We start from the raw sequence: 22,605 nt of genomic DNA on the forward strand, positions 1-22,605 counted from the left end.
ATTCTGGAGTCGTTTCAAACGGGATTTGAACGTGGGCTGCCCTGAGAATGGGGATTTCTAGCAGTGAGGTCCCGGCACCCCGTTCTGAGGTTGGGGTTTTCTGAATTAACTGAGCATCCTGGACGGCTTTTCACTCCATTGTGCAATTTTTCTCCGAAGCTGTTGCTCAACTGGAGGTTTCTGTAAAGAACGTAACACTTCGGTACGTAATCTTTTTCACTTTCTGAGTGATTAAACGCAAGTATTTGATGTTGATCCGTGATGATTTAGGAAAAGGAATTGTAGCTGAGGAGTGAATGGGTTATTTCTGGTTTGTGTGTCATGCAGACCATCTCACTTTGTGAGAGTCTCCCGTTTCTCTTTTCTTTTTAAAAATTCATGTATTTAGTGAAACTCGATCCTGTTTTATGGAGCTGGGGGTCTGTGGGCACATGTGAAGGGAATGGCAGAGTGGGACTGCATTGCTGGGGAATGGGGAAGTGCTTCTGGGGTCGTTGTGAGCTGGCATTGAAATGGTTTAATTATCAGGAACGTGGCATTTGTTTTTGTGGTTAACTTTTGGGGAAGGAGAAGACTGCATGGAGCCTTATAGATGAAATAGGAAAGAAAACCCAGCTTCTCTACAGCCTTAAGAGCTTGCATAATGTGCGTATTTTATTCTAAAAACATTAAGGTCCAGCTGGATGAAGGGACTTTGCTGAAGTTTATAAACAGTTCCTGCTGCTTTTGAACATGCTTTACCCAATGGGCTCTTCTAAATTGTGCACTTATCAAAAACTAGCACAGAAAAGATAAGATCTCATTCTCTGAATGCTGTGCCAAAAGGCACTATGGCTGTTTTTTGTGTTTATTTTAATACAAGCTTACTTAAAAATATTTTTTCCCATATGAAGAGCATTCATATGCTCAAGTTTTGGTACTTCTCGTAGCAGCGTGGTTGCGGGCCCACATTTCTTGTGAACAGCTTGCTCTCTATGCTCTATTGTGCCCATATGGAGCTTAATGGAATCTCTATATGTGTTAATGGCAATACCAACTATTTCGTATTTACATAGCCAGAGTTAATTATTATTTAGCAAAAGCATAAATATTGACAGAGCCTGGCTTATTCTGTAGGACTCATGTGAGTGCAGCTGATCGCTGCGTAAGCATTCGAAACAATGTAAATACATGGATCGCTTTTAAAAGAGAAAGTAGCAAGAAAGAGAGCCAAGTTGGTGCCTGGTTTAACTGAGGAGAATGGAGTTGAATGAGAAACGTGTTTAACATCACCTCCTGTATGGCCTTGAGGAAGGAACTGGGAATGCTGCTGCTCAGAACTGAGTCTGATGTTTAATCTACAGGATATTGCATTGAAAGATTAATCTCTAGGTAAATTGCTGCTGGAGTGTGTGAAAGCTGGAGAGAAGAGTCTCATGACTCTTTGCTAGAGGAAGACAGTCTAGATTGAGCTGAATAGCGATAATGGGGTTTGTTAATCTTGAGGTTTTAAAATTGGAGAAAGAAATTTGCTGTGTCACTGAAATATTCAGCATCCCTTTTCAATTTCCACTGTACTTCTTAGCAACTGAATTGGAGTTAACTTTGCAAGTCCTAGTAGAAAGAAATGCTTCCTACAAGAGTGAGTGGAGGAACATTTGAAGTTATGGTCAAAGGGACGTCAGCAAGTTGTGGAAAGTGAAGAGTACAGGAGTGTCTTAGTCAGAATCTTCCTGAATCTTAAGTAGCTGTTGAAATGAAGGCTTGCAGGAAGTCTTCTGATTCATTGTCCTTTCCTCAGAATTGACTTCAGTTTTTAAATCTGTTGTTGGTGTGACCTAACAGTTGGAGGCAGAAGTGTTGCACAACTTGTATTGGATTTAAAAGGAAAAGCTTGATGTAACCTTGTTCAAACATAATGTTTTAGGCACTGGTGGTTTCCAAGTATCTTGCTGTCTGACAGAGTTCCAGTAGCTCAGGTCTCAGTGCATCTCCAGCTGTGAGTTGTGGCAGTATTTGTTCTGAAGTTTCCTGGAAAGAACACTAACTCTTCATAAATGGGGAGGAAAAAAAAATAGAAATAAAAGCAGTTTTGGTGTCTGTGTTTTTTTTTTTTTTTTTTTTTTAAGTACCTTAAAATGCATCATGCTTTATGTTTAAGATTTTGCACCTTTGAAGAAAGGGAGATTGTGCTTGCTGAAAAAGTAAGGGGGGTGGTGTGTGGTTTAGAGGGCTGAGTTGCATTTGTTCCTCATGCTTCTGCTGCAGTCTCACAGGATGGTCATGGGAAGGAGCACAGAAAAGCCCCTCCATCTATTCCCTTATATATCGATTCTACATACAAACATCACTCACTGCTGTGAGCACAAAACATGACACAAATTTTATGGCATACTGAGTGCAGCAAATCCTCTGCAAGCTTAAGCAAGTTGTGCCTTGCTTTATTTGGAGATAGCTAACAGGTATGAGGTGAATGTGTGTAAACAGAGAAAGCGTCACCACTGTTGAACTACTTAAAATCAGTATTTTCTTGAAGGGAATGGGTCTCTTTGCCATACTGTGCGATTACCTTTAGGTGCTTTCTGTTACGTTTCGGTTCAGGCTTACTCTGTGCTGGATCTGGAAATCTGGTCTATGACTGATCTGGAAATGCTCTGCTAATGTATGTATGTGTATAAAGTCCACCACAGGCTGTACAGCCACAATTAAAATGCACAGAGAAGGCTGTGTGTTCTAGCAGTTATTTCAGTCTGTGATGCGGAATTGGTGGTTCCCTATAGAGCTCAAATACAGAACCAGGAGGAGATTATGGAGGTGAAGTAGAAACTCAAGTGTTGGTCCTACTCTTTCAAATGGCACATTTTTCTCTTTTCTAAGTATTATTTCAAGTCTTAGATACAGGGTTACTGCAGAGGCTGAAATGGAGTGATATGGTAGTGGACAGGAGCATGGGGAGGGGGTGAGAAAAGAAATATGATATAAGCATAGAATACAAGGAGTGAGGCAGAAGGTTAGAAGTAAGTTAGCCAATTATATTCTCCCTGTTTAATCTGCACTTGAAATTTTGCCTTTTTCTTTGGGTGAGGGGGAAAAATGTCCTCTATGGATCAAGGTATTTTATTTAGCCATCTGAAATGAAAGTAGACAAGCAGCAAGTGTCTTGTATAAATTATACACAAATGAGAAAGTCCCCAGAGAACTGTGTGTGTGTGTGTGCAGGCCTTACACAAACAAACAGACGCAGGTGGTGGGCAGGACTCTGGATTTGGTTTTATCTCGAGCTTCAGAAGAAACTTGTGAACTTGAAGATTTATTCTTAGTTGTACAACCAAGATGAAGATTGTGGTCAGCTCCAGGAGCTCCTGTATGTCAGCACGTTTGCTTGTGCAGTATTTTGACTATACAATTACAGAGGAAGAGCTAGGGCTTTTCAGGACCTGCGTGTGCAGAAGTAACCAGACTCTGCACAATGCTGTCAGTTTAATCCCAGTGCAGCAGCACTCATCTCACAACGTGTACAGCTTTACAGTTACCTGGTATGCTGAACTCCTATTCAGGACAGTGAAGAACTCATTATATAGAGCACCAAGGGGCAAACCCTTCTGTGAGTAATTTTCTCACACTATTTAGCACATGGGTGACTCTCTCTGACCCAATACACTTAAGCTTTTTTTTTTTTTTTTTTTAAAGGTTTATGTAATAGCTCTGTCCCAAAAGATGGGTGAGGAGTTTTAAGATAAACCTGTTCTGTGTTCAGAGCTAGGTTTGGAATCCTAATGTAGCAGTTAGTTAGCATATAATGACACTTCCACTGCTATACTGTGATTACTGGGGGGAAATGCTGTCCTGGTGTTGTGCTGCTAGCTAACCTGGCTAGGAACCTGTCACAGCAACACGTGCTGCTCGATGGATGTGCTGCAGCTGGGTTGGTAGCAGTGCATTCACTTTTATTTTTCTGTGAGGTAGAGGATGATGGTTCTGCTAACTAGGTCTGGACATTTGCTGGACGCATAGGGTGTTGGTGGTACCTCACCATTAAACCTTTCCAGTCCGGTGTGGATCATCTGCAAGTGGCAGTTGCAATCTATGTCTGTTATCCACTGCGTGTCCCCTGTTGGAGCATGACTGGGTCCAGTATCCTTACCTGCAGGATGAATTTGCTGGTGACAGACACGCATGGGGAAAAACAAATGCTTTGTGCCTCCTCCCATTACCCCGTGCATTGAAGGTTTTAATTTGGGTGGAGAGAGATTTCATAGCTAAGCTGAAATTGGCATAGACATCCAAATGAGGCTGGGTGAAAGCAGAAATCTTTGACAATACTGGTTGATGCGCTTTGACACTTTGACATGTTGGAAGATCCACTGCTTTTCCGTGCCTTTATGGACTGTGCCAAGGAAAGGAGAACACTCTGTTTGGGGACCTCCCCTCCTTAGAAGTTGTTGTATAATAAGTAGCTGTACAAAAAGCAGACTGGTTGCCCTCCTGAACTGTTTTGATTGAAGTGATATTTGTGTATTATAGTGCTTATTTATATACTTCTTCATTTACTGTATATTGTTGTCTGCATCTGTCCTTTCAAATGCATTTGTACTGCAGAAATTGTTTCCATTCTTTGTTTGTGCTTTTTGGCAGTGAATACTGTAATTTAGAAAGAGAAATGGAAGTTCTAAAACCAGCCCTGTTAAGACCTATCTCTCTCATGAATCTTGTGGAATGCCTGAACATCACATTACTGGTATTTTTTGTAGCCGTGGTTGGATGCCGTGGCATTTTGCTGTGGTACAGCTGTAATGAACACCTAAGCAGGCTGTGGTTTGTTGGGCCCTCTTAGTTATCCCTCTGATTTAGCTGAGAATAAAAACAGCAGTGAAGAACAAACAAGTGAAAGACTTGGTGAGCAGCAGTGGAGAGTGTAGAAGGTACAGAAAAGGCCTTGACATGAAGTCTGTTCCTTCTTGCCTTCTCTTTGCCTGTTGCTGTGCTTCCTCCTAAGCTTTGGTACTCTACATGGCTGGTTCTTGCTGGCAGACTGCAGCAATCCCACTGAATCTAGGTTAGCCTCTCAGTTTGACGCTGGTTTCTCTTTTTCCATAAGCACTGCTGAACACATCTGTCTCAGTTTCTGGCCTGCATTGCAATGTCCTGCTCCCAAAAGCATGTCTCGTGCTCTGTCCCTGCACTCTTATCCATGCTTTTCTGTTTCCAGGCACCTCTTAGAGAGGTGTTGTTGCCAAATTTTCAGCAGCTCTCTTGATTATCTCTAGTGTTGTTTGGATCAGAGTATGCTGATTTGGTATGGATGATTGGGAAAGCACCTGCAAGAAGGTTGATAGTGATTCTGGTCGAGTGATGTAAAGGCAGAACAGCAGAACAACTTTATGGATTATTTGTTTATTTTTTTCCCCATATGCCAGTATTTCTCTTAACTCCTGTATATCTGTGGCAGCTGGGGGCTCACTCTAATTACCTTGGTGTTTACTGCTGTTGAGTGTAGATATATGCCAGAATGTGTTACAAAGTAGGACAAGTGATTGCATCAACCGTATTTGTTGGCTGTTTTATCTGTTGCTGTTGTTCATTTAACTGTGGTAGGAAGAAATGGGGTGAGGGGGGCGAGGGGGAGAGATTTGTTTCCAAATCTCCTCTTTGGTTTTCCGGGTAGCTGACAAGGAAAGTGTCCACGGGGAAATTACTCGTGTTGATGCTGCTCTTTGCTTAGGCTTTTTGCAGCTGTGCTGGAGATCTGCAGGTGATCCCTAACATTGCTTTATGTCGTGGTACTCCCAGAACTTTGCTACATAAATCATAGGGATGAGGGGAGTGCAGGCGCTGCGTGGGTTAGCAAGACTTGTTGCAGAGGCTGAATTTGTGCTCCAGGCTGCCACCTCCATTCCTTGCCCTAGAATTAATGACCTGAAAGTGTCGATTGAGTCTGTGTGGTTTGAAATACATTGTGTTGAACTTTGTGCCCCCAGAAATACGATGTTGATAATTCAACATAGTGAGTTTTTTCTGCTTTTTTTTAACTTCAGGAATGGAGACGACTCCCCTTCTTCCTTCTCATGGTTTGCATCAGCCCTCCTGAAGTCCATTTCTTCCCAGCCTTGTTTATGTTGCACTTTGTTTTCTGAAGTCTTCTCACAGTAATCTTCTAAGAGTGTGCTTCATGTCTTGGCAAGGAGAAATCTTCCTTTAGACAGCGTTTATTTTTGACTGCAGCCTTGCTGATGCTGATGAGTAGTTCTGGGAGGCTGAAGTCTGAGAGCCTCTCCAGGGAGGTACTCACTCTCTGTCCCACAGTAGAAAGGAGTCGCTCCAAAACACTCCGCTATAGTACAAGCTGGCAGTTTGCACGTGCCTCAGTGTAAAACACAAGCTCAGGTTATCCATGGTTGTAATTAAAAGTGGTTTTACTGGTGTTTGAAGTGTACAACACGCAAAGAAAAATGGATGTAACAGTAAATGACAAGGAGACTAACTGTAGCTGTGAGGAGGGGGAGTGTACAGTAAGGTTGTTGGGTGGAGGAGTTTCACCTGTTGCTGATTGTGGAGTGAAAAGGACCTGCAAAGTATCAGCAAAAAGGAACGATGTTTTAAAGTAGACTTGGAAAGAGCTGAAGGAGCCTTTCCTAGGTGGCTGTTTTCTGAGTAGGCATGGGTGGCATTTATCAGAAAGGAGCACAAGAGCTGTAATCATACAAAGCAGTTAGCTCAACCATTTGATTTTGTCCATTTCCTCAAAACATTAAATGTTGCTTATATTCTTGAAATATCATTGCAGAGTAGGACTTAATGTTTGCTTAAAACTTGGCTTCATATACATTTTTTAGTATCTGGGAAACACGTAACCTTGTCTTAGCAGTTGAGTTCTGCAGCAGTTCCCAGCGTTCATTCAGTGTGGCTGGTGCAGTGGAGTGTGCAGTAAGTTCAAGTTTAAACAAATGTGCACAGTGTTTAATTTTTATTTTCACTGTTTCTATAGGGAATGAAACTGTAACAAGAAGTCTGTGTTAAAGCCTGGCTAACAGCAAGATAGTAAGGTGTAGAAGAAATGCCTTGATGAAAAGGTAGGGAAGACACTGAAAGGTATTTTTAACAGGCTTCTGTTCTGGTTTGGCAGAGTTCCTGTGATATTTGAGGTGCTTCTGTTCTGTTTGCTCATAGGATTGTGTGCTTGCTGCAAAGAAAATAGCGGTGATAGACGGCTTGTCTCACTTCTGCTGGGTGACTCTGGAATCGCAGGGAGGGGCTGAAGGGTTTTTCCCTGAGTGATTGCACGTTATTAGCAGGTTTTCTGTTGAACTCTAATGTGATTTTTGTAGTGTTGTGGCTGAGAAATGGTTCTGAGTAGCCGTAGTGGGACAGTGATCCAGCTACATTCATTTTGCTCTTGTGTGATTAATGCCCACGTTTCTGTGGGTTGGTAGCGTACTTCAGGTTAATGCTGCAGTGCATCCATAAGTCTGTAACATGAAGAGCCATTAGGGTTTTGCTGGCAGTTGGCTGTCTGTCTAATCTTTGTGTGCTTTCAAAGTAAGGAAGGTCTTGGAATGTGAGTGTTTGATGAATGCCTTAAAAGACAGATTTTGTCATTGTGTAAAAAAGCTTTGAGCTGATTAAAGATGAGAGAGAAAAAAAAAAAAAGCTGTTGCAGTGCCTTGCATTGGTTTCCTGTACTAGGAGATGCTCTTTTCTTGTATACTAAGAAAATATTAGTCAGGCTAAGAAAGCAAAACATCACTTCTTTTTTAGACACCTAATAGACCTAATATAGTTCATTAATTCCAGTTCCTCAGAGTTCTTGAAGGAAAACACAGGAAGGAATAGGGAGGCAGGGACATTAGAAGATTACGAGGCAGTTGTTGTGTTTATGTCTGGCAGAGGTAGGCAGGTAGAGCTTCTAGTAGAGTTGCACAGTCCTTACTGCTGTCTTTTACAGAGCTGTGCTCCTCTTGCACATGCAGCTCACGTCCAGGAAGCTCCTTCTGCTCCCTGGGAAAGCTGGCTCCTGGAAAGAAGGAACAGCAGAGAACTTCTAGGTGCTGCAGCCCATTTACAACCTATCTGTGTAGAAGTCTGCAGCTAGGAGCAGGCTGTATGAATTATTGGTATTTTTTTCCTCCTTGTAAATAGTGTACTGTATGCATAATAAACTTCGTGTCTCGTGAAGTATTGTGCCTGTTGCTGAACAGATGGAATAGACAACAGATCTGCGTTAGACACTGATTTATTGTTATATCTGAAAACGTAACCTGGTATAAAATCATGCCTCTGACCTTGTGCTTGCTTTTTGAACGAGGTTTGCAAATAGCTTATAGCAAACAGCAAAACCTTTCTGAAAATGAAGTGATTTATTATGTGTGCTTTTCCTTCAGAGTTCAGTGGTGAGATTGAAGTCCCGGTGATGTTTTATTTGCACGAAAAGGTCAGCCTCCTCTCAACTTCCTCATCATCCCTTGTGCTAGTGGGCTGTTCTGCACTTTGCAGCAGACTTGTTCTCTTTAACACCAGCATTAGACCACAAAGTAAACTTTTCAGATGAATGTCTTCCATTCAGTTGCTAAAATGCCAGAAGTTAGGAATTAAAGAAATGGTAGTTAAGCAACAGAAATTATTAATAAGTGTTTATAGGGAAATAGGGTATTATGAATTAAATTGAATACACATTGAGATGGAGTTTACCCTTTGCCTGTCAGCAAGGTAATCGGCCTAGTTTGGTGGATCTGTGGCAAGATTATCTGGCTGCTTCTCCATTTCCCATCTCTTTAGAAACAGTGGGAAGTCCTTTTTTCCTCCCGCTCTTAAATAGTCACAATCTGCAAAGATTTCTGATGTATTCTTACAGTTCAGTTTGCTATTTGCAAAGATACTTTTCTTACTGATGCTCCTGATGTTTAAGTTACGGTGGTATAAATCACATGCACTGCATTAAAGATGTTCATCACAAAATGATTCAAAGACAGTGTTGCTGGGGATGTACACATGGTAGGGACTTTTTCTAAGAGGCTGTTCATGACCCCTTGTTTGTGTACACTTTTTTTTTTTTAAGGCAGGCCTTTCTGCTGCCTTCCTACTCCCCTCTGTCGCTGGCTGTCCCTGCTGAGTGCAGTGCAGAGAGGCTCTAGAGGCTGCTTCTCATTGTGTCAGCCCACCTAGGAACTGCTGCTCCCACAAACACACTCATGCAGTGTGACTGTGCCTGCAGGTGGCTTTTCCTTCTTTTGTGTTCTTTTTCCTGGAGGTTGACTTGCAGTATTATAGCTGTATACTTACAGCCTGTTTTGGAATACTTTTACAGTGAGTTTTTATTCAGATTTATCGATTCATGCGAGATTGCTTGTCACATAATTGGTCTCTGAATTAGCTCATACACTCATCTTTTTGTGACCTGTTAACATTGAGATTGCATAAATCTCTGCACACAGTAAACAGATATTAAAAATTCAGGGATCACAGCAGTTCCAGTAGAGTCGAAGTTGGCTTTCAATGAAGTACCACCGAGTTGTTTGATCTGTTCTGCATTTCATCCCATTTCTTGCTGTGAGGCTTTGTATCAGAAAGCAGAGATCTGAAGGGACGTTGCATCACTAGCCAGGCATTTTTCTACCATTTCTTAGGAGTTGCATTAAATTGTGGAAGACTTGCTGACTTGGGCATTACTTGCTATATAACCTTAGGAAGCAAATGTGTGTGATAGCAGGTGTTTGTATGTAGGAGATTCTAATTTTAACCAGTTATAAATGAGGAGAGCTTGTCCCAGTTTTTCTTGTGTGCTTTTGGGAATTAACGTTTGAAACCGAGGCATTTGCTATAAACTTAATGTGAAATAATTGATGATGAGGCTTAAAATTAGAGACAGGTGTTACTCCTGAGTTTTAAAATACAGACTTTGTTCACTTGTAATGCTGTCTTGGCTTTTGAATCTAAGCAATTGAGGTGGTGAGGCACTGAAGCTTTAAGGCTGGCTTGCAATTTTAGCACTCATACTTTGCGATTTAAAAAAAAAAAAAAAAAAAGCTAAAATATTTTCTTTTTAACTTAAAGCTGTTGTGAAGCATTCTGTGGGTGAGGCTGTTTTGTGAAATAGTGCTGAGAAAAGGAACGAAAGAAAAACTTGTAGCTGAATTCTGTTTTTGCACTGAGCCTGTGCTTACTGGGGCGTTCTTCCATACGCAGCCATGGAGGGTACAGTCAGACATGACTGCATGTCATGTTAATGCTGTATTGAATTCTGCTGGTGGAGTTCCCAAGTGTTAGCAAGCTCTTGAAACTGCTGTGTTGCAACAGCTTCTCTTGCAGTGAAGTTTTTCACCCAAATAAAATACAGACAACAAAAGGACCCTTTAAATAGCTTGTCTGGTTTGCAGAGCTTTGGTCTTGATGAGAGTAAAGTTCCTGAAGCTGCCTTAGCAGGGTTCTATCACTTGTGAGTGATTTAGATAAAGATTTTTAGCCTGCTCCTCAGTGTTCTGCATCAGTGGGAAGCGTTTCCTTTATTTACAAAATGATGCTAACAAATAGGACATGGATTTAAGTGATTTGCAGAGCTATTCAGGAGTGTCTGGCAGAGAGGTAACAAATCTCCCAATACATCATATGCTATGTTTTCTGCAAGGCATTTTTTCACCATAGAAATACTACTTTGTCCTGTGCTGAAATTAATTTACAACCGCTATAGAAAACGCTGCCAAAAAAAAATAGAAAGCTATATGAGAAGAATTCATATGTAAAGAACTATTTTTATCAGTATGTTCCAGGAAGGAAGAATGTAATTTCACGTTACAATTTGGCTGGAACAGCAGGACTGTATTCCTTGTCATTATGAAAAGCTTCATGTGGTCTGGAATATTATTGTTTCACAGTGGTCTGTGTCGCATTGAAGTTGACTGAGTTTAAATGCTTTGTGTAAATATTTGGTGCATTGCTGCCTGTGGCTGGGTTGCATGTTGAGGATCTGAGCTTCAAAATTTTATGAAATAACCTGATATTGAGTGTTAACATGCACAAATATTCCAAGATCTGCCCTTAATATTTCATATAAAATCCTGTGTCTGAAATGTTTTCAAGTATTATAATTGCATCTTTAGAATAACGAAGACAGTCTTTGCATGTATGTTTAGTATTCAGAAAGCAAACCAATTGTAGATCTTGCCTCTGAAGGTCCATTGCCCCTGTATGCAGGTGACATGCAAAATACTTCTTGGCATGGCTGTGAGCTTTAAGCAGTGAGCTGTTGGCAAAGCTTTGCGCTGCATTTTGCTGTTTGTTGGTTCCAGTGCTCTGTGGTACCAGTTAACAAAAGGAGACTGCTGGGTTCTCCATTCTGAGGTTAACGTTCAATGCTTGTATCTGAGACTCAGTTCCAAATTGTTGGAAGATGGTGATTGCAGATGGAAACTGTTACACGACGTGATGACAGATGTCTAATTCTTTTGTGTTCTCCTACTGTGTTTTAATTTGTTATTGAAAATTTTCTATTTTAAATTAAATAATTCTGATGTCTTAAAATTTCCATTAAAAATAATGGTTTGTATTTCTTTCCCACCAGTTTCAACATCTTGTAATGGAAGATGGAAGACAAAGGGGCTCGTGTTGCCGACTACTTTGTTGTCGCAGGATTAACAGATATTTCTAAGCCACTAGAGGAAGAAATCCACTTCAATGATGCCTGCCATAAAATTGCAAAACCAAAAGAACCTATTACAGATGTAACAGTGATCATTAAATCCCTAGGAGAGGAAGTTCCTCAGGGATACAAGTGCATAGATGTGACTCCCTCGGGACTGTCTGCGGATCTCAATAATGGCAGCCTTGTAGGACCGCAGATTTACCTTTGCTACCGCCGGGGGAGGGATAAGCCCCCTCTTACTGATTTGGGGTGAGTGATGGTTCTCTTACAGCAGGCGAGTTTGGCAATTCTGTGTGACTAATGAGCAAATACAGCGGATTTATTGAAATATCACAACTTTTTTGATAGAAGGTGAAACTCTCAACTGAAAGATACTCATTGACTTGAGGGTGCTGTAACCTGCTTCTGTAGGAGTGATGCATGCTGAGTGGATTTTAGTGACACCCATATTCTTTTGAAGTTTCCAAAGCAATTTATAGTTTCTAATGTGTACGTTTTTGGTGAAACCAAGCGATCAAGCTGTTTCATAAATGCAGAAAGAGTTACATGGCATTCATAGGGCTGTGCAGCAAAGCTTTTTGAAGGCCTGAAAATAATGCTTGTGCAATAAGCATTGGAACTTTAAAAAGCAGTTATACTGGTGAAGAACTAATCTACTTAATCACAGTTTTTTTTCTGTTAAAATGCAGTTTGTTATAATGTTGGCTGAGAGCTAAAATATACTTCACTAAAAATCTTTTGATTGGGTGAGATGAGCTGCTGCTAAACTTGTGCTATTCAGTTAGAATTATTATATATAGGATTTGAGACAGAGAGGGGAAATAGTTACATGCATTCTGACTCCTGTTCATTCTGTTTTAATTAGGGTTTTATATGATGGGAAAGAAAGAGTAAAGCAAGGTTGTGAAATAATTCAAGCTACTCCCTATGGCCGGCCTGCTAATATCAGTGGCAACGCCTCGTCACAACGGGTGTTCGTCACTTACCGAAGAGCAACTGAGAGCATGACACAGAACGCACTGGCTGTTACAGACATATGTATAATCATACCGAGTAAAGGAGAAACCCCTCCACATACGTTCTGCAAGGTTGACAAGAATCTTAATAACAGTATGGTAAGATAGAAAGTTTCAGTTTTGAGCACTTGATGTTCAACAGTGTGACTTGTGTGGAGTATTTGTGATGGCTTCCAGAGTACCTGGATTTTGTAGGCACTCTCCAAAGACAAGTTATATCTTGGAAGAATTTGAGGATTATATTGCCTTGTTCCTGCTTGAAACAAAGTTGTGTTGAAGTCCTGGGGCAAACAGTCTTCTTATTAGTGCTGACATACAAATACTGACTTGGGATTAGTCCTTAAAACCTGTTGCATTGCCATATATGTAACTGGAAAGTGTGCAGCCTGATTTACTGTTGTGATGGGAATTCTGTATCTAAGAGCTGTATTTTCTTGTTTTTATGCTCTCCCATTACCTGCAGCACTACTCTGTGTCATTCTCTTGTCATTTCCCAAGCATTTTCTAAGAAGAAAGTTTCTTATAAACCATGTTGTGTACTGCTGACTGTAAGCTTGTTTAAAACCATTTTAATGGTTCCAAAGATGGAGTTATTGAAACACACAGATATCGCAGCCCTCTGTTTGCAGAACTTAATGTTTAAGTGTCTCCTAGTTGAATCTGCAGCCCTATTTTCAGATGATTGGTTTGATTAAAATGCAGGCACAAGTATTTATAAACATGACAATTATACTTGCAGGACTATAGTTGTGTTAATGAACATTCTGGAGAAGAGTTGATAGCTTTCATGTTTCAGCCTATAAACTGCTTTTGCTTTAGAACTCAAACTGAGCCCTGCTATGCACCATTTATTTCAAAGCTAGCACAGTACTTTCAGTTACATTTTTCTGGCAGTTGTTGGAGAGGATAATGTAACAGGCCACAGATTTCTGTATCTTAATGTTCTACATTTATGTATAGATAGTGATTTCTCTTAAAACAAGGAAGAGGAATTGTCCCATTATTTTGCTGCTGCGTTCTTTTCTTTGGTGTGTTATGATTCCATATTTTACTATCTAACCCAAGAACTGCTTTCGTTTTACAGTGGGGCTCAGCTGTGTATCTGTGTTACAAGAAGTCTGTGGCAAAAACCAACACCATATCATACAAAGCTGGTATGTACCTACTGTTCAGCATTTTTTATCCTCAGTTCAGGATGTACAAACTTATTTGTAATGTAATACATTTTTTGTCTAGGAATTATTCCATGTAGACACTGTCCTGATGTTATCCAAAAACAAGTCTTTCCCTGAAGAATTCTTAAAATAGTGTTCTAAAAGAAACTTTAGAATTATCACTCTCTTCGTCAAAATATGCTTTTCATTGGAAGCTCAGTTGTGTTGTTTGTAGTTTTCTACAAACTTTATCTCCTGCCTCTATTTCTTATTGCTGATAAATGCTTTTCAAGAATAAGTGTGTATATATTTACATTAGAAAATACCACAAAAAAAGATTTGATGTATTTTCATGATCACTCTCTTTAAAAAAACATTCTGAAGAATAATGCGGAATTCCGATCTGCCCTGAACACCAGTGGCACTGAGCTCTTTGAAGTATTTTTGGATTGTGTGTCTCCTTATTTATATGACAGAATTAGATTTGCTATGGCATTGTGTTTCTTAAAGCCTCCATTACTTTTAAGTGTGAGACACAAACATGATTCACACTTGAGCTTTAGTGCACACGTATCCCTTTGAGATGCTGCTCTCTGTGCACAGTGGTGGTTTGGGTGTTACTAAAAGATATGTGAATTCATAAATATGTCCAATGCTTGTGGGCATATTTTTATGGAATGAGCTGTATGTTTTTTCCCACCACTATTTACATGATTGTCTCTTTATCAATTGTCTGTAAAGGTTTAATATGCAGATATCCTGAAGAGGATTATGAATCATTCCCATTACCAGAATCTGTGCCTCTTTTCTGCCTGCCTATGGGTGCAACAATTGAATGTTGGCCATCTGACAGTAAATACTCTCTCCCAATTTTTTCTACGTTTGTACTAACTGGAGCTTCTGCAGAGAAGGTAACTTGTGTTAAAAATCTGGTTATGTGTCTGTTCAGGTTATCTACAAAAATATGCATTTATCAAAAGTGAACCTATTCTTTTGGACTTAAAAGTAAATCTTGCATTTGTTTCCCAGCTGAACTGCTGATTGTAGAAACCTGTCCTTTGGTTTTCCATCTGGTTAGCCTTTGAACCAACAGCTGTAAAAATCCTGACTGCACAGACATGCAAATATACTATGCTTCTTTATTGCAAGCATGTAAACAACCTTGAACGTATATACTTGTCCTATAAAGTAAATTGGATGTCAGAGAAATGCAGCTTTGAGCTGCTTATGAAGGAGTCCTAGAATAGCTTAAAAGGCAATTAGGAGGAGCAGTTTTCCTGTGGATGATCATTATTTATTTCCTCTCACTTAAGTCATATCTTAAATTAATCTTTCTCATGTGACATTGAGTTTAAATGAATAATAGGCAGTCTGGATTTTCAGTCATAAGATAACTCCAGAATAAACTGCTGTAAAAGATGGTGCATTCATGTAACTTCTGAAACAGTCATATAAACTTGCATGTTTGCTTTGAAGACTTAGGGAAATGCACTGACTTCACATTGACTGTGTTGCTTACAGGTGTATGGTGCTGCTATTCAGTTCTATGAACCGTATCCTGAAGAGAATCTTACAGAGAAACAGAAGTCTCAGTTGGGATTAGCAGCTGCTGTCGAGGGAAAGTCAGACTCGTGCAGAACAGTCCAAACAAACAAGTGCATTTGTCTGCTCTCTCACTGGCCTTTCTTTGATGCTTTCAAGAAGTTTCTGACCTTTCTGTATCGTTACTCCATTTCTGGTCCACACGTCCTGCCTATTGAGAAGTAAGTAACTTCAAAAGCCAGTAAGTCATTTCTGCCGATGAGCGCGCTTCTGTTGCTTAAAACTTTCCTGTAATCCCCTTTTGATCTTGGTCATCAAACGTTATTTGTGATGATTATAGCAGACAAAGTCTTTTTCTCCATTGATGAAATGCATCAGATTTTGCATCGTGAAAAACTCTAGGTTTTTATCTGTGATTTAAATGCCTGCAAATGTGTATCTGAGAACTTTTCATCTTTCATCTCCTAAGCGTAGTAATTAGAAGTAAAATTGTATTTTTTTTCTTAATGGTACATACACAAAGGCAGAGAATTGCATAGTTCTGCATTTTTCACAAGCCTCTGTGTGGTGTGATGAGGCAGTAATGCAGATGGAATTGGTGTGCTTTTCTACTATTTGTAATTAATAAACTAACTTCCTTCTCACATGAAGGATTTTACATTTTAAAATGCAGTGGAAATCCTTCAATTCAGGGAAGAATTATCTGTAATTAATATATAATATTGTTAAGCACTTTTAGGCTAAAGGAACTGATTAATGCACTGGACATCAAATGCAGTATTTGTTTTTCATTATGTAATACATAAGGTTTTCTATACTTAATCTCAACTTATATGAGACTTTGATTAAATATTTTTCATGCTTGTTTATCCATTTCATTTTTCCATTTTGTATCTACTGTACTTGTTTTAAACTTCGGATGGTGTAAATTTATGTATAAATACAGAGTTTTGAGTCAGAAAGGTCTAAAACAAATCTTCTGCATAAATCAATGTGTTCCCCTGAGTTTATGCGGAAGTTGGTTGTGTGAATCCTAATAGTGGTAAGCATGGAGAAATAGCAGTAAACTATGTAGCATGCAGTTTGGTAGATTGCCTGTTTCCATCTCAGTTTCTCCTGATTGCTTATAGTTTCCTTTAATCTGAAAGCTTGTATTACATACATCCTCCTGTGCTTTTGGAGCTTTTTTTTAAACTTTAGTCAATTTATAACACAGAACTTATGCAACTTTTTAAAGCATTTCTTTGTTACACACAGAAAAAAATTAAACGCTTTTTAAATCAGAAAATTCACGTTTCCATACTTGCAAATACAGACCGAAGAAAATAAATGAAGTTAATGATTCTCCCAGTTACTCAGCTGTGCTGGCTGTTGTCAAACAAGTGCAGTTCTTGTCACTGAGTTTAGTGCTACTCCAAACCTGTCTCTGACACAACTGTAAAATGGAATTGTCCTACTCAGACCTTGATATTTCTACTTTACAGTATATTATAAAAATGGCTCCATGTGATATTTCAGCCACTAAACAAGTTTCCAGTCAGAATCATACTCCAGCCTGCCATTTGGGTTGTCACTACTGGACTGATAAGTTCTGAAGGTCACGTTAATGCTGTGGAGTTTGGAGGCCCTTTGCTTTTGGTCTTGTGAACCAGCATGGGCTGTTTTTATATTATTAGTAATTATTTTTGTCTTGAGGTAAAATGGTTTAAGCTTATTTCTACTAAATCAGATTATATTTTTCTTTTAGGCATATTTCTCATTTCATGCATAAAGTTCCTTTTCCATCCCCTCAGAGGCCAAGAATTCTGGTGCAGGTAAGTGTGAAACTTGTTAATGTTGTGTCTGAGTTAAGGCAAAATATCTGTTAAAGGAATTATAGTGAATAGAAAATGTAATTTGTATGTTCAAATGCTTTTTTAAATGTTCAGGATGTTTTTTCCTAAGTTCATAGACTTAATTTCTACAGGTTTGTTATGTACTCTGTTTCCAGCTTAGTTCAGGGCTTAAGTGAGATGTTACAAAATACCATTTAGTGACTTCAGGACTTAATTTAATTGTATTTTATTGAGAATGTGCAGAAGTTAATGAAAAGCTACTCAAGGTTGGCATCTGGTTTGTTTTGCTGTTTTTTTTTTTTTTTTTTTTTAGTAGCTTTTGAAATGTTTTCTTGATACACTATGAAAACAGCGTGAAAATAAGTATAATTAACATTAAAACCCAGTGTGAAAAATATACTCACAGTGACTCTGAGGTCTTTTAGAGAAATAGAATCTTGGATTATGTCTTCATGTGTTAAAAATCCCCCTTAATGCACTTGGATATTCTAAAGAACTGACATCTGTTACTGTTATGGAAAAAGGGGTTTGAGAACAATTGCACTGAGCCTGTATCTGATGTTCTGTCACGTGTAGTAGTTCAGTTCAAAACCCAATGTTTACATCCTGTTTAGCTGTGTATATACCTTCAATAAAATATTTATGATAGGGAGCACTGAACGCACGTGCACAGAGAACTGTGAATGAGCTTAGAGGGAAACATTGGATTATTTTTTTTGAGAGTGAAGTTTAGGGAACTGTATGAAAACCTGCATGGCTGTATATCCTGCAATAAACTTGGGGACTTGTGTGAGACTGTCTGACACCATGCTGTTTTCAAACCTTCCATATATCAAGTTAAGCAACTTCAGTAGCTGATAGTACAGATGTAGTATACAAAGCTTTTAAAAATTAGCTGTAGTTGATGGAATATGTGCTTCCTTTAAGCTTCTTTCAGGAACTTCTGAATTGTTGGATGCTGCACTGAATAAAACAATGTCGTTATATATCAAAGATATTTTCTCCAAAAATGGTGTGGGAAGTGCTTGGATTTTTGAGAAGTGCAAGTTGTAAGGATTCTATTTCATTGAAGAAATAGTAGTCTCTCTCTAATTTTTTTTTTTAATTATTTAAAACACTTTTTTTTTGTTACAAGTATACAAGTATAGCAAATCCTTCTATGAATATGCACTGCTCTGTCCTGTCTGTATGCTTTCTGGAAAGGAGACTTGGTGTGTTTTACTAACTGTGTGTGTACCAGTCTGAATGTCTGACTTGAACTCTGATTACTTTGAAAGGTAAACATTCAGAAATATTCCTGACTGCTGATTTCCAGCTGCCACTATTGTTAGTTGCTTCTGATCTGCTAGAATCCATTCTCCATGCCCCCCTTATCACCCTGACTTTGCTCTTCCTTCTAGTGAGTGTACTCACAGCCTGGAAACTTGGAGTGCATCCAGTAATGCTTTTGTCCCTTTAAAGAATGGGGGTAGAAAATGTCTCTTCTGCCCGAGGGAAATGCACTTATCTGCTAGTGTGGAAGCACAAAAGCCATAGGACATCAGGCTGATGTTCCTTACTGGGAGCAGTTTACATAGGTTACCTCAGGCTGAAGAAATGAGTTCTTCGAATTCTTTCCCTGAGCAAGGTTATGATGATGACAAATCTAGCACGGAAAGCAGTGTGGTCATCCTGACCTGTTGTTGAAGCTAAATGTAGCTTTGGCCTGTAAAAGTTGTGTTATATGAAGTATGGAAGTATGCAGTATCCCTTCTTTTAGTGTTGCATGTTTTGTGTGGCTTCCAGGCAGTGTTAGATAACTGTCAGCTTCAGAGCTTGTATTGCAAATTCCTGTGATGTTTCTAATTTCTGTTCTCCAGTCACCTGCAGTGCAGTCTAAGCTGAAACATCGGAAATGAAATGCTACTAAAAGATGTCTGATCTCACAGTTTAACTGTACAAGTCACTGTGCTTTTACACAGAAACGGACAGTGCATGGCCACTTACTGTGCAGAGAGGATTAAGCTAGCTGGTATCTTGTTAAGTTGGATTTACTATGGCTGAAAACATGTCAGTTGAGTTGTGATAAGTTGGTTGCATGTTTGTGTTCTTGTTCTCTTTTGAGTCCTTCAGTTCGTGCTGAGTATGTAACCGATTTCTCTTGATGTACTGCTAAGAAAGAAATGATAATTAGTAATATCTTCATCTTAAATCTTCAACCAATATGAATTTCTAACTCTATCAAAGCTGAGCAGTTTCTTCCAGCTAACAGCTTAATTCTCATATCTTCTGAAGGAAACTATGATACAGCCTGCCATCTGTCCTCTTAATGTATTTTCTGTCTCCTTCCCCCTAAATCCAAGAAGAATCTTCTCTGAAAGCATTGTAAGAACTATGGGTTCTCACTTCCTTGAAGATTTATAAGGCTTCATTTTCAGTAGTTAATATGTTCACTTTTTTTACAGTATTAGCTAGCTTAAATTCCTTTTTTAATGAATATGCAACGTGCTCAGTTCTGACTGAGAGAAGGGTGGACTTTGCCTGCTTAAAAGGTGCTGATGCACAGCCACACTCTGCGTTTCGTAGTACTGTACACAAGTGGCTTTTGTAAAGTTTGGTGTAGTTCACATTTTATCTGTGTTCTTTGCTGTTGTTATGTAGCTTCTAATGTTCTGAATAAAAAGAATGTATTTTATAATCTTTTTCCAGCTGTCTCCATATGACAACCTAATTCTTAGCCAACCTGTATCATCACCCCTTCCATTGAGGCAAGTAGCAGCATCTTCTGTTTAATTGAGACATGTTTTGACTCAAGTGTTGAAAAGTTTCTGTGCTTTCAGTTGCAGCTGTGCAAATCAAGTGTTCTTGACTGTTGCCCTTTGTAATTAGTATATCTGAAGGTTTTTTGGGGGTTAGATCTGTGCCCTGACAAGGAGACATACTTAATCAACAATATCTGTGCTGTTTTGTTTTGTTTTATTTTGAGATGATTTTAGTGATTATTGATGTAGAAGATAGATTGTTAAATCTGCTTGCTAGGAATTGGAACTTGAGCTCCTGAGATGGTACAGCCTGTGTATTGTAGCGTAATTAGAGGAGTTCTGCAACTCTCTTAACTTCCATGTCATGAACAATCATCATGCATACATCCTGAAAAGTCCAAACTGACTGAAGAGTTGCAGGACCTCATGGTTAAAACATTATACAGTGTTAATGTTCTGCACTGAACTATGAAATATACTAAGTAGTCTCCTTTTGAGGTTGTTTTTCAAGATTTGCAAACTTAAGTTTATAAGATCATATTCTAATGTCTTCTGTTTTATTATCTTTTGGTTTTTTTTCTTGGTGCCTTGTAACTCAACGTGTGTTTATAATAAACAGTGTTTATGTTCTCTAACAGCGGGGGCAAATTTTCTACACTACTTCAGAATTTAGGACCTGAGAATGCAGTGACCTTGCTTGTGTTTGCTGTGACAGAACATAAAATTCTCATCCATTCGTTGCGGCCTTCTGTGCTTACCAGTGTGACAGAGGCATTAGTCTCTGTAAGTAACATGGTTTTAATTAGGTACTCATAAGTGGGAAGAAGAATATTTGTAAGATAAAACCTAAACTTACAGTAAAGCTGTTAGATTTCTGAGAGATTACATAAAAATTAGAATCATATTTGAGATCTTTAGCAACACAAATTTTTCTAATTGTATTTCTTGAAGGCAGTAGATGAAAGATAACTATTGTAGTGTTTATGTGTAAGTATTGTGGGTGAACGTGTCTGGTCATCACAAAGCTCAGCACTTTCCTGACTTTCCCCACACAGTACTGTATCCTGTCTTGTAGAAAAGTGTTAAAAGCACATTATTTTCCTTTCTCAGTTAACACTGTTTTACTGCTTCGGCTGTATCCAATCTGTTGTTACACTGAAGAGTTTGTTTCTACTAATTAAACTGAAACTTCAGAAAGATGAGCATTCTCTATTTAATAAAATGCTTCTATAATTACAGTCGTAATGCTCTATTACCTTCTACATCAAAAGTGTAGGAATTAGTGTTGAAGTGGCAATTAGTCAAGTTGTTTTATACTTCCACAGACTATTATACATGTTTAACCTACATTTTTTCTCTCTGATCTTTTCAAAGATGATATTTCCTTTCCACTGGCCTTGCCCATATATTCCTCTCTGTCCGCTGGCACTGGCAGATGTATTAAGTGCACCATGCCCATTCATAGTGGGAATTGATTCCAGATACTTTGATCTCTATGACCCTCCACCAGATGTTAGCTGTGTTGACCTAGATACCAATACCATTTCTCAGTAAGTATTTATTAATCACTTTCACATTGACTTTCTTGTACTCCTTTTGAAAGACAAAACTGGCTTTTTTTTTTTTTTTTTTTCCAAAACTCATGTGGTTCTTTGTTTGCTTTAAACCTGTGAACTTTCTAATCATCTTTCTAGAGTGAGAGTGCTAGAAATGATGGCTATTCTGTGTTCAACGTGGAGGTAAAATCCTCATACAGTGTTATTGCCTCCTACTTGGTTATATTAAAATGTTACTGAGCGTGTTATTGCATCTCCTAAATTAACCATATTGAGCTTTGTTTTATTGGTTCCCTAAGGACAATAATCATCTTTGTTTTTCCTGAGCAGCTTTCTTAGTGTTCAATTCTAACACCTTGGATTGGCATCTACTTGAAAATAATAACAAAATTATGCTCCATACGAGCATGAAACATGAGAACTTTATACTGAGAATTAGAAATGTAAAATTACATGAATGAGAGAGTCTTAAGACTTGAAAATCATTCCATCATTAACAAATGAAAATAAATGAATTATATTTCTCTTTCAGAACGGTGTAGAGCACAGTTATACTCTGTATTTTTTGGGAACAAATTCAAACTGGACTACAGTAATTTTATTTTCTTTTTATTAGTTTTTGGTTAAAAGGAACATTTTTTGTGTTGTTTTTCCATTTACTTGCATATTCATTAATGGAAAAACTAATTTCTTATTACAAATTTTTAATTTTGTTTTACTTTTAACTTTTTCCTTGTTTTCATGGTGTACAACAGAATTAACTTGTTTTACAGGAAAAAGTCAAACTTGCTTATAGTTTATGCAGCCTTGATTGAGAGAGGGTCTGGAGGCTTCTGGTGCCCTCTGTAGACAAAGAAATGTTATGTTATCCATAGTGATAATGACATAGTTAGGTAGCTACAGCTTAGAACATAGCATGTAGTGGCTGCTTGTGTGAACGCAGGTGCTTAATTCTATAAATCCATCTGCAATGAGCTCTGAGTGGAGTGATTTCAGTGCTGAAAAGTGTGGCTCCGTAATGATGATGCTGAAATATGGGACGTTGGTTGGATTCTTGTCGTTGTAAATCATGTTTGACTTTATTGGTTCATTTTCAGTCTTCCTCAGTACTATTTCAATTGAGCGAATTATGTGTGCTCTCACATGCTCT

At 38.7% G+C, this 22,605-nt stretch overlaps 1 protein-coding gene across 1 annotated transcript in view; it reads left to right on the top strand.

Moving 5' to 3' along the window:
- Positions 1 to 11,552: 11,552 nt before the first annotated feature.
- DENND4A (DENN domain containing 4A) overlaps positions 11,553 to 22,605 on the top strand; it is a gene marked incomplete at both ends in the record, with an annotated part of 30,057 nt that continues 19,004 nt past the window's right edge. The window contains 9 exons of the mRNA XM_079541075.1: positions 11,553 to 11,860; positions 12,477 to 12,726; positions 13,712 to 13,781; positions 14,523 to 14,692; positions 15,303 to 15,544; positions 17,071 to 17,137; positions 19,847 to 19,905; positions 20,538 to 20,682; positions 21,274 to 21,449. Of these exons, the coding sequence (XP_079397201.1) occupies positions 11,553 to 11,860; positions 12,477 to 12,726; positions 13,712 to 13,781; positions 14,523 to 14,692; positions 15,303 to 15,544; positions 17,071 to 17,137; positions 19,847 to 19,905; positions 20,538 to 20,682; positions 21,274 to 21,449 (1,487 nt within the window). The remainder of the gene's footprint in view (positions 11,861 to 12,476; positions 12,727 to 13,711; positions 13,782 to 14,522; positions 14,693 to 15,302; positions 15,545 to 17,070; positions 17,138 to 19,846; positions 19,906 to 20,537; positions 20,683 to 21,273; positions 21,450 to 22,605) is intronic.

The sequence above is a fragment of the Tetrao urogallus genome (assembly GCF_951394365.1).
Source record: "Tetrao urogallus genome assembly, chromosome: 11".
NCBI classification, from domain to species: domain Eukaryota; kingdom Metazoa; phylum Chordata; class Aves; order Galliformes; family Phasianidae; genus Tetrao; species Tetrao urogallus.